This window comes from Elephas maximus, chromosome 2, assembly GCF_024166365.1.
Source record: "Elephas maximus indicus isolate mEleMax1 chromosome 2, mEleMax1 primary haplotype, whole genome shotgun sequence".
Lineage (NCBI taxonomy): Eukaryota > Metazoa > Chordata > Mammalia > Proboscidea > Elephantidae > Elephas > Elephas maximus.
Window position 1 is genome coordinate 122,662,664 of NC_064820.1, and position 15,476 is coordinate 122,678,139.

At 46.4% G+C, this 15,476-nt stretch overlaps 1 protein-coding gene across 2 annotated transcripts in view; it reads right to left on the minus strand.

The window, feature by feature from the left end:
- The window catches only part of MCC (MCC regulator of WNT signaling pathway), a 535,647-nt gene that overhangs the window by 19,227 nt on the left and 500,944 nt on the right, over window positions 1-15,476 (minus strand). For both annotated transcript variants that reach the window (XM_049872263.1, XM_049872274.1), the window contains 3 exons: window positions 12,312-12,546; window positions 7,040-7,246; window positions 2,006-2,106 (listed from right to left, as the gene is read on the minus strand). In XM_049872263.1, coding sequence (XP_049728220.1) covers window positions 2,006-2,106; window positions 7,040-7,246; window positions 12,312-12,546 — 543 coding nt within the window. The remainder of the gene's footprint in view (window positions 1-2,005; window positions 2,107-7,039; window positions 7,247-12,311; window positions 12,547-15,476) is intronic.

Below are 15,476 nucleotides of genomic sequence, written 5' to 3' on the forward strand. Positions count from 1 at the left end.
TCAGGAGGGTAGTGAAGTTCCCCACAGGGCAGCCTTCCACCACCATCAGCTGGGAGGCCCTACGCTAAGACGGATAGCCCTGGCTGGATCGAGACAGCAAACAGAGTGTGTACTGCAGCCTTCCCCTCCCACCCCAAATCCCCAGAAATGATGGAAAAGATATTTTCCCTGAGCATGTAGAAACCAAGGAGGGTGCTCCATAGACCAGAAACAGTGGTCATAAAAAATGATTTTTTTTTTTTCTTCCTGATGAAGAAAGCCATAACTCAGAATTCACAGAGAATAGAAGTGCTGCAAAAGAAAGGAGAATCAGAGGTGCTCCCACCAGAGGTGTTGGCTATCAGGAACAGGACGGGTCTGATGGTTGGGTCAGACAGCAGTCTGAATGGCTGTTATCAGCCAGAAGGAATAGAAGGCCCAGAAGATAAGCTTCTCCTACAGCCTGACTGACGGCACATCACAAGGCCTGGCTACATTTTCTGGGTGGTGGGCTGTAATAGGAGTCCCTGGATGGCGCAACTAACATGCTTGACTGCTAGCTGAAAGGCTGGAGGTTAGAGTCCACTCAGAGGTGCCTTGGAAGAAAGGCCTGGCAATCAATAAAAAAAAAATAAGCCACTGAAAACTGACACACACGGGGTTGCCATGAGTCTGAATTGACTCCACAGTAACTGTTTCTCTAGGCTGTAATAAGCAGATAAGGTACTCACAAACAAGCTACCTGGGAATTTCACACACAGGGACCAACACAAACGAGAACCACCAAATATTTAAGGAAGGCCAATACCCATAAAGAGTCACAAAACTCAACTCAAAAAAGAATTTGCATGTGAGGAAACAGTTAATACAGTGGACAAAATAAGGGTTTAGAATAAGTACAATAAAGATCCTCAGAGATGGAAGAGGACATCACTTCATTAAAAAAGAGAGAGATTTGGTCACCCAAATAAAAACTCAACAGATAGGCCAAACACAGTGGAGATCAGTAAAGGATAAATTAGTGAGCTGGAACACTGGACTGAAGGATTCTCTCTAAGGCTGCCCTGTCCGGTACAGCAGCCACTAGCTGGTCCTCGCTGAGGTGTGCCGTAGGTGTAAAATCATACGTAGGATTCTGAAGACTTAGTACAAAAAAAAGAAAACAAAATATCTCATGTAGTTTTTTTTTTTTTTTTTTAAATATTGATTATATGCTGAAATGACAATATTTTAGATATACTGGGTTAAATTAATTAAAACATTCTAATAAGATGTGAAATAAAAACTTACCTCTGGTTTTCCAGCTAAATCCCCAAATGTGATATAAGAAATTATTTTCCCAACTTAAAAAAAAAAAAAAAATAAGAAAACTAACTTCACATGTATCTTTTTACATTTTAAAATGCGTTTACTAGAAAATTTTAAACTGTATCTGTGGTTCACATTGTATTTCTATTGGCAGGACTGCTCTAGAACATAATACAAAAAGGCAGTGATAGCACGGAAAGCTAAGATATGGAAGACAGAGTGAGATGAATCAGCACCTGTTTCTCCTTGCTGAAGGGGAGAAAAAATGGAGGGGAAGAAACACTGAAAAAATAGAGGAAAAATTCCCAGAGCTGAAGAAATAGAGGAGGCCCTCTGACCTAGAAGGCCACCAGGGCAGGAAGAAAGCATTCCCACTGAAATCAGATTGCCTGCCTTCACCGGCGCTATTTACCGCTGTCCTGGAGGTTCTAGCCAAGGCAGCAACACAACAAAAAAGGAAAGGGAGAGACAAGACTTCCTTATTTGCAGATAAAATGATTGCCTATATACTTGCCCCTTCCCTCCTCTTTCGAAAGGCCCGACAAAACAGTATGTCTCCATTTCTGGTCCCCAAAGTCATGGGCAAAAGTAGCACCTCCTCCTTCCCTGGCAGGCTTGTCGTATGCATGACGAGCTGATGGGAGCAGCCAACACAACCCAGAACAGAGCCTTTGCTCCTAGAACGAATCGCTCGAGGGGTCGTGGGACAGGTGCTTACCGGCGGATGGCATTGGTGAACTCCGCAGCCAGCTCACTCTCATTGCATGCCGTCCTGAGCTCAGCCAGGGACAGAGCTGGGGAGGTAGCATCAGCACACTCCTAAGAAGAGCAAAGCATTTTTGTTAAGACCTGAAACCATTACCGAGAGCACCTTGGAAACTCTTGCCTGCTCTGCAGCCGAACACGTTAGGGGAATGGTGCAGCAGCGGCATCGTGGGCACACAGCAGCACCCTCAGATCATATTGAAGGGTGTAGTCTGGCAGCAAATGCAAACAAGTCTCCTCTGCTCCCAGATATGTGGTACCTTCCCAGGCTGACTGGTGGGTGATGCCTGACGCGTTCAGAGCACTCGCTGTGTGCCAGGCTGGTCTACGCCCTCCTCACATGTTAACTCAATTAATCACTGGAACAAACTGCTGAAGCAGGTACTATTATTATTTCTTTCATTGTGGTAAATATATATGTAACAAGACATTTGCCATTTTAACAATTATCAAATGTACAGTTTAATGACATTAATTATATTCATCATATTTTTTAACCATTACTCTTATCTGCTACTGAATTTTTCCATCACTCTTAGCAGAAACTTAGTGTCCCCTAAGGATTGAGTTCTGTTTCCCCCTCCCTCCTGCCTGCCTTGGGTGACCACTAAAAAACTTTGGTCCCTATGCACTTGCCTATTCTAGATATTTCATGTAAGGGGGATCATACAGTATTTGTCCTTCTGTGAATTTTTTCTCTCAGCATTTTCAATGTTCACCCATGCTGTAGCACGCATCAGACTTCGGTTCTCTTTATGGCTGAGTAATATTCCGTTATTATATACGCACCACATCATTTTTATCCATTCATCTGTTGATGGGAATGTAGGCTGTTTCCACTTTTGGCTATTGTGAATAGTGCTGTAATGAACACTGGTGTGCAAGTATCTATGTTCCAGGGGAGATACTATTATCCTCATTTCCCAGAGGAAGAAACTAAGGCACAGAGAAATTAAGTTGCCCAAAGTCACCAGCTAGAAATGATGGAACCAGGATTCAAACCCAGGCCCCCTGGCTCCAGATCAGTGCTTTTAACCACTAGGTTAAGCCTTTTATGATCTGTAAAGAACACAAGTCAGGAATATAAGTTTCCTTGCTGCCCTATCCCACTTCTCCGTAGGAGAAAACCAATGTTACTGAAATTTAAAACTTTCACTGGGTTCGATATAATCATCTAGAAGTCCCAGAAAAGAAGGGGGAAAGAAGCAGCACAGCCCCCACCCATGTATTAGCGTTCGACAGAGCCCTAGACATCATCCCAACCAAATCCTGATTCCACAGATGAGGAAATATAAGAGCCAGAACTCCTAAATCCCAGCTAAGACCACCCCTGAAGCAATGATCATATCTGACTGAACACTCTCCTTTCTCTGTGTATAGACAGAGGGTGGCAGCTACGCGACACAGAAAAATGGCTTGGGGGAGGCACTTATCTGATAATTTACTCAATATGCATTTACTGAGGGGCTACTATATCCCAAGCCTGAGAATAGAAAAGCTGGAATGTAAACAAATTTATATAATTTAAGTTTGTTTATATCACAATGTGATGAGTACTATAAAGAGGTATGAACCCCGTGCTGGAAACCCAGATGACAGGAGGCTAAAGTGTCTCCCTCAACCCGCTCTGATAAAGGAATGCCACTATACCCGGGGGTCCCTCTGCAGCAGCACTGCCAGCATCTGAACACCCCTTTCCTCTACCGTGCCTGCCACCTTGCCTGCCTTCTCTCCCTCTTCTCCATCTCGCTGTCCTTGTAGACCCAGCGCAAGCCCCCCCTTCCGCCAGCCCACGGGACCTGTCTAGATTCCCACAACACCCATTTGATGTTAACATTTCCTAAGACCGTGAGCTTCTTAAAGACAGGGACTGTCTTTGTTTTGGAGTCCCTGGGCGATACAAATGGTTAACATGCCTGGCTGCTAACCAAAAGGTTGGAGGTTTGAGTCCACCCAGAGGCGCCACGTAACAACAACCTGGCAATCTACTTCCAAAAATCAGCCACTGAAAACCCTGTGAAGCACAGTTCTACTGTGACACACATGGGGTTGCCATGTGTCGGGGTTTTTGTCTCACCCTCTGAGCCTCTCACTAAACATATTTGGTAATATCTGTTGAATATAAATAAGAACTGCAAGAGCCTGATGGAACTTGCATAAGATTTGGGACCCAGCTGTGTTGGCTGGAGGGAATTTTTATAAAGAAGCCCAAACACTCATCCAGTGGAGCAAGAATGGATGTTCTAGACCTACAACTGGTCCACCACCTGTTTTTGTAGCCTACAAGCTAAGAATGTTTTTTACATGTTTAAAAGGCTGGGAAAAAAAAAATTTTGTGACATGTAAAAACTATATGAAATTCAAATGATAATGCCCATAAATAAGAGCTACTGGAACACAGTCAGGTCCTTTTGTTTATATATGGGCCCTGGATGCTTCTGAGCTACAACTACACAGTCGCACAGTTGAATCATCACAGTGGAGTCCATCTGGCCAGCAAATCCTAAAATCTTTACTATCTGGCCGTTTACAGGAAAGTTTACTGACCCCTGTTCTACACGGCTTGCCTCAGCTACCAGCAAACGCTCCCGAATAAATTGCCCAGAAGGGAGATTTACAGGAAGAGTAAATGGATCTAATATTTGAAAGACAAGATAATCCAACTTATTCTAATTTCATTACCTGAGGAACACAAGGTATTTTATAACGGCCTCTTGCTCTAATGGAAAAAAAAAAAAAACATTTGGCCTTTTCCCTCAGAGAGATTTCTGTACTTTGAAGCCACTCCGTGAAACACAGTGAGGCCACCAGTCAAAATAAACAGCAGGAGCTGGGGCAGAAAGCTCAGTTCATGGGCCTCTGGCAAGAACACAGTGAACCCGTTTCCACCACACCTACGAACACACTTGGGAACACTGGGGCTCTGTCCCAAAGCAACTGCTACCAAACGCAAAAGGCTATAAAAAGGTTTTTAAGGGGCTTGCGTGGAACAGAAAACACCATCTTCCTGAGTCCTGATGCTGCTGTCTGAAACGGCACTGTGTCGGCTTCTGCCCACCCCGCCCATTGCCTCAACTCCCCAGGCGTTTGGCAGACAGCTTCACAGTGCCCTCAGCACAGCTACCTTGTCTGAAGCTGAAGTCAGATCATGTCACTGCTCTGTGGAAAGTCCTTCAGCAGATCCTCTCTGTCCTCAGGACAACATGGCCGGCCGGCGACCTCTCCAGCCATTGTCATCAACTCCCCTTTCCTCCAGGTCTTTGCACATGCTGTTCCATTTGCTGAGAGCAAGCCTTCTCCGCTCCCTGGCCCTTCTGCCCCAGCGCTTTTTCAACAGGCTAACTCCCACTCTTCACGAGGTCTCAGCTCAGAAGTTCATTTCTTCCAGCAGAGCTGTCCTGACTCTAGTGCCCAGCCTGTTGATCCTCGCACTCAGGGCACTGTACTGTGATCATCTGTTTGCCCATCAGTCTTCCCCCAGGGATGTAAATTCTTGGAAGACAGACCTTGTGATGTTTGCCAAGGCACGGCCTCCAGCACCTTGCCCACGGTCAGGGCACACATTTACTGGCTGCGTGGATGAATGGAAAGCAGCTAGGGTCTCACGAGAGCTGGCCCAGCTGGGTGCCAGGGCTGTGTGCTACCTTGGTTCCTCAGGAGGTGAGAGATGGGGAAAGTGTAGCTGGGTCTATCTGTATGTAAAGCCTGCTTCAGAGTTCTGAGCTAGTTAAACCAGTTGCTGTCAAGTCAACTCTGACTCCTGACAGCCCCATGTGTATCAGAGTAGAACTGTGCTCCATAGGGTTTTTAAGAGCTGATTTCTCAGAAGTAGATTGCCAGGCCTTTGTTCTGAGGCATTTCTGGGTGGACTCGGACCCTCAGAGTTTTGGTTTGTGGCTGAGTGCGAGTGTATGAACTGTTTGCACCACTCAGGGACTCCCTTACCTGTTTAGGGAGTGACAATTCCCTGCCATGGGGTATCAGCACTGCTCTATTCTTCCTAAGCACATAATTCCCCTGGAGACTGCCCTGCATTCTTGCCAGCCCGGCCACGAGAGGCCACTCGCCAGGACAGCAGCAAGTCAGTACATGCCCACAAACCCTGGCTTGAACAAACGGGTTGACAGAAGCTAGGATTGGTTAGGAATAGAAAATACAACACACAGAATACATGGTACCCTAGGACCCTCATTTTCTAGGGTCCAGAAGCTTTTTTTTCTTTCTCCAGTACAGTATTTGGAATAATTCTGAGATACAAGATGATTGAATGAATTTGGATTCTAGAAAAAAGACCTGTGGGCTGATGGGAGTGTTTGAGTTTACCAGATTGTATTGCCAGACTTCCTACTCGGTGATGATAAACACTGTGGACTCTCAGGGCCTGGCTTCCACCTCCTCTGCCTTCAGGCTGCTCCTGCTCACCACCTCATCGAGGACTAGAAAAGCCGCCAGAAGCTGGGGAGGCCACGCAGACAAGAGGAAAAGAGCCTGCTAGCCGGAGGCGGGGCAAGTCCTGGTTCTGCAGTTTGTAAGCTAGGATATGCTTCATTTTTTTGGGGGGGGGGGGCACCTCATTTTCCTCATGTAAAATAGGATAACTCCTCTTCATAATAAATGCAGTGATTGGTACAGAACCTGGCATGATAAGTATTCAACAATTGCTGGCTGCTATGTGAAAGGTGATTAGAAAAAGGAGGTGAAACCTATCAGACTATTGGGCACTATCACAGATTACTCTTCTGATAAGTCTATGATATGTGAAAATGTTTCAGCTATTAGATAAAATCAGCTTATTCCCTACCCCCAGCCCCCCCTCCATTATGTGGATTTGGTTTCCTTGCGCTCAACTTGTCACCTTTTTCTTGAATATCCATACCTCCTATGCAAGTAAAGAAACTGAGGCAGTGGGACAGGGAGGTGTAGCCAGTGGTAGCAAGGCAGGCAACAAGACCTGAGCCCGAGGAGTCCCCGGTGCCCTCAGCCCTACCTTGCCAGACTTGTCCTTGCCGCCGCTGCTTGTGGAGCTGAGGGACCGCATACGCTGCTCCTTCTGCTCCTCCACCTCGGACTTCAGGTGCTCGATGTGCACCAGGTAGGCCTGCTCCTGGGCCTCCCGGGTGCTCAGCTTCAGCTCCAGAGCCTTCTTCTCTTTCTCCAGCAGGTAGAGCTGGGCCTTCAGCTCAGCCATCTCCTCCTGAGGAGCAAGAATCACAGCATATGAGGCACGCGGCCTGACAGCAGGGTTGGGTGTGGGAAAGTGGATGAATGAGATGGGGGCTGTGGCTGGAACTCATGGACTTATGAGTTATCACTCTGAAGCTAAAGATTACTAGAAGATGACATGACAGCTGTCTCCACGTGTCTGAAGGACTCTATGGACTAGAACTAAGATAAAGGGGTACAAGTTATAGGCAAACAGATTTTGGTTCAATGTAAGAAACTAAACTAGGCAGCTAGAACCACTTTCTCCCCTCCTGCAGTGGGCACATCTGCCCTGCTGGAAACGTCCTCTGGCCTGAAGAGGCTGAGCTTCACCAGTCAAAGAGGTCACCCATCCAAGGCTGGGTCTGACTTATTCCTTCCAATTTCCATTTCACTTTCCCTGTTGGCACCTTGTTTGCCCTGCAGCTGAGCAGGCTGGTGGGTAGTACCCACTGCAATGATATTATCCCCCAGCTCTTATCTACTTCTGAGGACCCAAATGAAATCAACAGATAGTCCATCACAAGTGACCATACATCAGATAACTTCTAATGGTATCTTAAAAAAACCCGCTGCCGTCAAGTGGATTCCGACTCATAGCGACCCCATAGGTTTCCAAGGCTGTAAATCTCTACGGAAGCAGACTGCCACATCTTGCTCCCATGGATCTGCTGGTGGTTTTAAACTGCTGACCTTTTGGTTAGCAGTCAATTGCTTTAACCAGTATCTCAAAGAACTCAAAATAGAGTTTTCAGTGGAGAATAAGAAGTGAATCCAAATTGGGAGAATGCTATACTGGAACCAGGAGCCAGTTACAATGATAACCACTACCATTTATTGAGCACTTACCACTGTGTTAAGTGTTTCACGTGAAAAAGCTCCTTTAATCCTCCCAGTATCTCTATCCACAGATGAGAAACTGAGACCTGGAGAGTCAAATTCGCCTGCCCAGGTTACTGGGTAAGTTATGGACCCAGGGTTTGAACCTAGGCCATCCAGCTTGGAACCCAGGCTCTTAACCACTAAGCTGTCCTACCGCCCTCCCTTTCAAGATGAGCCCATGCATGGCCTAGGCTCCCCTCACCCCTACTTGAAGATAAGTCCACCACCACATGGCCACCAAGTCCAGCTCCCCAGCCATCTCTACGATCCCTGACTTGAAAGGATGCTTCATAAAGCAGAGTCACTACCTTGAGATCAACCCATCAAAGTCACTAATTCTGTCCATCCCTGAAGTAACCCTTCTGAGGTAATAAGCCACAGGCCTGGTGGGCCCTCCTGGATTAGCCAGAGTCCTTCATGGTGATGACTCACCAGACCCAGCGGTAAAATTTTCATTTTCCAATGTGGGGATGTACCTAGAGAGCATATTAACCACCAAGGCTTGTAGTACTCAGGGGTGGAGGGTATTATACCATGGAGAGGGCAGTGTGATCAGTGATTATGCAAAACAGCATGCTAAACCTTTTCTAAATATCAGGCATAAAAACCAGAATGAAAGGTGTTTCCATATGCAGAAGCTTTCTCATTTTTTGCCATTAGAAGCAAGATTGTGAAGGTTATGCCAACACTGCATACTGAATTAATGTGGGTGGATAATTACTCTGAGAACAAACATAAACCAAGCTTCAAAGAAGGAACAAGAAGTCCATAGGTGCCAGAAAAGAAGAGGGAACTCCACCAGAGAGGAAAGGCAGGGTGGACACAGCACTGGCCAAGAGAGGCATCAGACCTGGATGCCAGCCCTATGACCTGGGACTTTAACGTCAGTGCAAGGGCAGGGCTTTGGCCTCTGTGTGCTGGAACTGAGGCCCCCACACGAGCTTGGACTTTTGTAGTACTGCCTAGAATAGACTAGGAAACTTCCTCTCTGGAGCTGTGGCAAGGGCACTTGTCATCTCTCATGTTCTGGGTAGGGAAAGAAGGAAATGTCTCCCTGAGGAATCAAAACTTCAAACTCGTGTCATGTCTTGCTGTGGTACAAGAATAGTAAAGCCAGAAAGTAATAAAAACTAGTCCTAAACCTCTACAACCCACAGTTCTCAACAGATCTAAACACAGAACCATTCTGTAGGGACATCTGCAACCCAAGACTCAGGACTCCCATGGAAAACACAGTGTCTACTGAAGATGAGCTAGTCCATGTTCTTCCCTCACCCTCCCTCCCTACAGACACGCACACACACACACACACACACTCACTCACTCTTGAAGAGGAAATGACCACCTTGAGGTAGAATCAGCAGATGCAACCCAAGTGAGAATTAGCACTTTACAAGAACCAGAAATAACAAAATGTGAAAAACTATAAACACATCAAACAATTAAAGAGATAAAGGAATAGAAGCCATCATGAAAGAGTATTCAAAAAAGAAGAGTGGATTTGAAAGGGAACCATGTAGATCATCTAGAAATGAAAAAGTACATACTGAAGATCATGTACAAGAAGGCGGGGAAAAAAACAAAACAAAACAAAAAAAACACCCAAACCAGAAAGTTAAGTTTCTGAGTTGTCTCCTGGAACAAAACGGTGAAATCCAACATAATGTGCCCAGTAATGGATTTGGTAGGATAAGCACATGAAGCACTGGTGGGACACATGGGGAAGTGGGATGACTCTGACGTTCATCTCTGAGAAGATTCCTAAGATGGAAACCAAGTCAGAATGCTAGCAGTGGTGTCCCTTGATCAGAATATTATGGGTTATTTGCCTCCCAGCTTTTTATGGTTTCAGCTCTTCTAGAAAATTTCTCAGATGAGTACATATTTTATTTTTAAGTGGTAAAGGGAATATTAGAGTTTTGAGTCCACCAAAAATGTCTTTCTTGGCCAGAATTAAACCAAATTTCCTACATAACACATTTGTCTGAATATCAAAAGGAAATTCTTAGTCTTTGGCCAGAGAAAACGATGACTGGAATAACTAATGGAAGGGCAGTCTCATGACTCATGCCACAGGGTGCAAGGGTCTGCAGAGGGGGCTCCTGACTGGGGAAAAATGTCATTGTGCTTATGGAGCCAAGGCTCACATCATGGGCAGTGAGAGGAGAAATAAGTCAACTTGTGTGAGGATCCTCCAGAGAAAACAGAAGTCAAGATCTGGGCTGAGTCGGTGGGCTTGAGACAAGCAAGCTCGGAAACAAAGGGATGATTCCTGCATCTGCTACCACTGCCCAGAGTCCTCCAAGGGTTCACTAGGCTCAAGCTGGCGCAGCCTCCCAGGGCAGAGACAAGCTGAATAAGTTAGCCCTGCGTATGTCAGGCATGACTGCTCTGATGGCCCCTCTCCTCTCCAGGGGTGTGCAACAGGGCAGAGGTCTACATCACTTCACAGCTCAAACCTCAGTGCATTTTCCTGAGGACAGTGTTGGTCTCGACAGGAGACTGGTCATGAGTTATTAGCTCAGCATGCTGCAACACACTCTGACCTGCTGCCCTGCCTCTAGTTCTTATACTGACTATGACCCCCACGTCTCGACACTGCAGAATCCAAGGCTGTGCAAATCAGGCCTTTACTCACAGGAGCACGGAGTTTGGCGAACAGACTTGGAAACATGGCTTCGATTCTACCCTTCACTCCCTGCGCCCCACAGCAACAGGGCCTGGCAGCAGAGGCCTGTGCTCCACCCAGGCCTGCAGGAACAGCCCCAAGCAGGCGCCCACCCTGGGTGTAGGTCTGCTGAGATGAAGTTGCAGCAATAGTGTCTGCCCCCTGGACGGGATCATGTTCTTAGGAGCCGTCTTCTGAGGAGAGCAGTCGAAGGTGCAGACTTAGTGTCTGGCACCCTGGCCAGAAACAGCCATGTGTCCTGTTGGAGGGATGGTAGTTTATCTACTTCCCAGTGAGGGACCCTAGCCTTCCAAGAAAGCTTTCCCTGCTTTAGAAACACCAGCAGATAACTCTCATCTTTGGGACAGCAGCCCAAGATATTATCAGGAAACACCGACAGAACAACACTAGTGAAGCTTCACGGGGAGGGCACTGGAATCCGTGCACACCCGACACGGTGCCAAAAGCGAAGGCTGTCAGGAAACCAGGGCTCTCGTCTAAATTCTGCAACTGGCCTTGTTGCACATCTCCTCCTGCCTCAAGGCAACATCCGAATCATCAAGCCCGGACACCAGGAAGGACCTTTAAGCATTCTTGAGATTGGGAGTCATATTAGATGGACAGAGGCATAACTCAACTGTTAGGGATTGAATTGCCCCCTGCAAACATATGTTGGAATCCAAACCCCTATACATGCGGATGTAATCCCATTTAGGAATAGGGTTTTCTTTGTTATGTTAAATGAGGCCATGGCAGTGGATGGTGTGTTCTAAACCTAATCACTTCTGAGTTATAAAAAGAGCGAATTAGACACAGAAACAGTCCCAGGGAGAAGACAGATGCTATCTGATGCTATAGAAATGGAGGCAGATGAATCTACAAGCCCAGGAATTCGAAGAACTGCCGACTACTAGAAGCTGAAATAGAAGAAGGACCTTCCTTTAGAGCCACACTCTGAATTTGGACTTCTAGCCATGAGAAAATAAATGTCTGTTCTTCAAAGCCACCCACTTGAAGTATTTCTGTTACATTAGCACTAACAAGACCCTCAAGGAGATGGGCTGACACAGTGGTTGCAACAATGGGCTTAAGTCTAACAATGATCATGAAGATGGCACAGGACCAGGCAGTGTTTCAGTCTACTGTACACAGTGTCACTGTGAGTTAGAACTGACTTGACAGCACCTAACAGCAACAAACGTAGACACTCTATCCTATTGAGGCTAAACTGGGTGTTTCAAAGCTGTGACACCTGAGGCATCCTCTGGAGATCAACTCACCCCTCAGGGAACACATTGGGCCCAAATAACTCCCAGACATAGTAAAAACAGCCCATTCCACAAATGAGGTTCTGGCTCTCCTCTGGGGAGAGATGACTGAACGTGGATGAGGTTGATTTCTTGTCATCTGCTTGCCCTGCTTTCAGAGGGCCATTTATGTCTCCTTCTTATGACAGCCTAGTGGATGGGCACAGGGTCAGTGGGCAGGACCACACCAGTAAGTCTACCTTCATGGCCATCAGCTCCTGCATCAGCACGGCGTTCTCTAGGTCCAGCCTCTGGCTGTCTCCCCGAGGCTTGACGTCGTAACTGAGGGGGTCAATGTGGATGCTCTCCAGCTCCAGCATGGTCAGCTTGACAGCAGCCCTGTCATTCTTGAGCTGCTGGATGTAATCCTTCAGCCTCTGCTCATCTTCCTTAGTGAACTCGGTATCGCAGCTACTGGCTGTGGAGCTGGTTGTGCTGAGAAGAGAAAAAGCACCCATTGCTGTCATTCCTAATAGATCTTTTTCCTCACTTTTCTCCACATCTCCAATACTCAACAGTGTTTAGCTGATAGTAAAAAAAAAAAAAAAAAAAAAATTCTTCATGAGACAGGAAATCAATACCTCCTTTTAGGACAGAAATGAGATATGTATGAAGATTAATAGCAATGTTTATACCCTTGGACACAGTATTGTGGGCCCTAGAAATAAATTCTAAGGAAATAATTCTACCAAAGCAAAAAGATACACACAAAGATGTCTATGTAATATGATGTAAAACACGGCTCAGATTATAGTACAAAAAGAAATTATGTGGTCATTACAATAATAATAATTATTACAAGGCTGGAGATATTTTAAATGCGGGAACAGGAAGAAGAGTACTGTGTGCACAATAAAAAAAAATTGGTGTACACGTGGACAGGACTTACTAAAGGGATATGTCAAGGGAACAGAGCAAGTTGAAGAATAAAATATGTATGACATGTTCTATAGACATGTACACACACACACCTAAAACTGCTGGCAGCAGACCCCTTGGGGGCAGGAGCTGGAAAGAGTGGTAGTGAAGTGGGATGTTTTGCTCTGATTAACTGGTGTTACTTCAGTCTTGTACCAGGAAAGATATAGGTGTTAAGACTACCATGATAAGTCAAAAACCAGGGTGCCCCAGGCCTCCACATCCACCACAGAGACTCAGGCCAGTCCAAGAGGCACTTGTCAGCTGATGCCTAAGAGTGACTGGCCAGGGGCTTCCAGACTGAACCCTGGGCCTGTGGTGACCTGTGAAGGTTCTGGGGGATGAAGACCACCCTGAAAGTGTAAGCACAGTGGGAAAATGGAGGCCATTACTCTTAAGAGGGTTCTGGCCTTTCCTGATAAAGTTACCTTTGAGTAGACTTGAACGAGGTGAGAAAGGGAGCTGTGGTGATATTCAGAGGAAGAGTGATCCAGCCAGAGGATACGGCAAATGCAAAGGCCCTGAGGCAGCAAGCCTGGCTAGTGAGAAAGAGATTGTGGCTGAAGCAGAGTCAGCCAAGGGAGAGAAGTAGGAGGTTAGGTCAGAGGTATGGGGCGGGGGCAGGGTGTCAGGTCATGTAACATAAGATATGTATCCCTTTCTCTAGAATTAAAATGGAAGCTGCTAGAGGTTTTTTTTTTTTTTTTTTTAAATTTTTTTAGAGAGTTTTTAATAGAGCAGTGACATGATCCCTATGGCTGTTGTGCTAAGAAGACAGGCAGTAAGGCAGGGGCAGAGAAGACCTGTTAGGAGGCCATTGCAACAACGCTGGGGAGAAATGGTGGAAGCTTAGGTCAGGGTGGGGGCAGGCACGGCACCGAGAGGGATAAACATAGTAATTTTTAATCATCACTATTTGTTTTTTCAAGCTTTCTTTTAATGAGGCTGAGAAGGGAGAAAATGAAATGCCCTCCAGTTGGAACACTTCAGGTGCTATTTCATAATGAAATGATGCTGCTCCAGAGAAGCGTGAAAGAGCAATGTGCAGAGTGGAGGGTGCTGGGCAGCCTGGTGGTGCGTGTGGGGATGGGAGCTGCCGATGGAGAGGGACTTACCCAAGGGAGCCAACAAGGGCCCTCCCTCATCACCTCAGCAGTCTTCATGAAAGGCCTGCCTGCAGCAGCTTTGTGGTACACATGCCTTGTACAAAACCTAAGTCTCACTCTGGGAGCTCACTTTCTCAGAGTATCAACACTGACAGGAGGGACAGGCATCTGATGTCCCACAGACAGATGAGCAACACAATTAAAACAAACTGAAGCAGTGGCATTGTTCATGAAGCATTCCACAGGGAGGAGCGAGAGGCGCCAAGAGTTCAGACAGCACAGGGCTGTAGATGGCAACCTTCTCTTTCAGAGAGTCAGGAGGATCAGGTATGAGATCCTTCCCAGTGCAGCTAGAACTCCCTCGTCTTTCTTTTCATAAAAAATTAATTTGAAAACTTTCAACCATCTAGAAAAAATGGAAGAGAATCACCATCACTACATCTACCACCTAGATGACATTCTGGGGTACTGTCTTCAAACTACATTTTTTAGAAAGAAAACTACCCCTGGAGTACATTTTGTTTCCTTTCATTTAAAAAAGTAATTGCAAAATTCAAACAGCACTAAAAGCTACAGTTCTCTTATTACTCTGTAGGCACTGAAGTGATAGTATTTTGGCATTTTTCCATGTGACAGGATGGTCTACCCCAGGGGTTCTCAAGGATGGTCACAGGCTGGCATCACCTGGGAACTTGTTAGAAATGGACATTTTCAGCCACCCCTCCCCCGCAACTACAGAATTAAAAATGATGGGGTGGAGTCCACTCCAGATAATACTGGTAAACAATCAGAACCACTGGTCTGCCTCATAGGATAAATCGGCATTTGCCGAGAAGCCTGTGAGGTAAGGGGACCCTCTCAGATTTTCTAGATAGGAGCCACTAATTATTGTTCCTCTGCCAAGTTCTAGCTCTATGGCCTACAGTAACTTGCCTAACTTCTTTGGACTATGGTAAAGTGGGGAGGGACACTCATGGTTCCCACCTCATCAGGTGTGGAAAGAACACACAGGTCCTGAAGAAGGCAGGACGGCTAGTGCTGCCATACGGCACTTGTCCTGGGGGAGGAGGATGCATGGGCAGCAGCCTTCCTGACAGCTGTTCTAATGGCCCCAAAACACCCAGCAGCAAGCTTAGGGACCTTCATAGGATGTTAGCCAGCTACCAGGCCACTCACAAGCTCAGAAAACCTCCACCCAAGGAAGCAGAAAAGCAGCAAAGAAGCAGGTGCTTGAGGGGACCGGACGAACACCTACTACAGTTTAGAACATGTGTGTGGGAGGCCAGAGACTGGCAGGCTCTAGGGCCCGTGGCTGCACAGGGAAGTCTTTTTTTTTTTTTT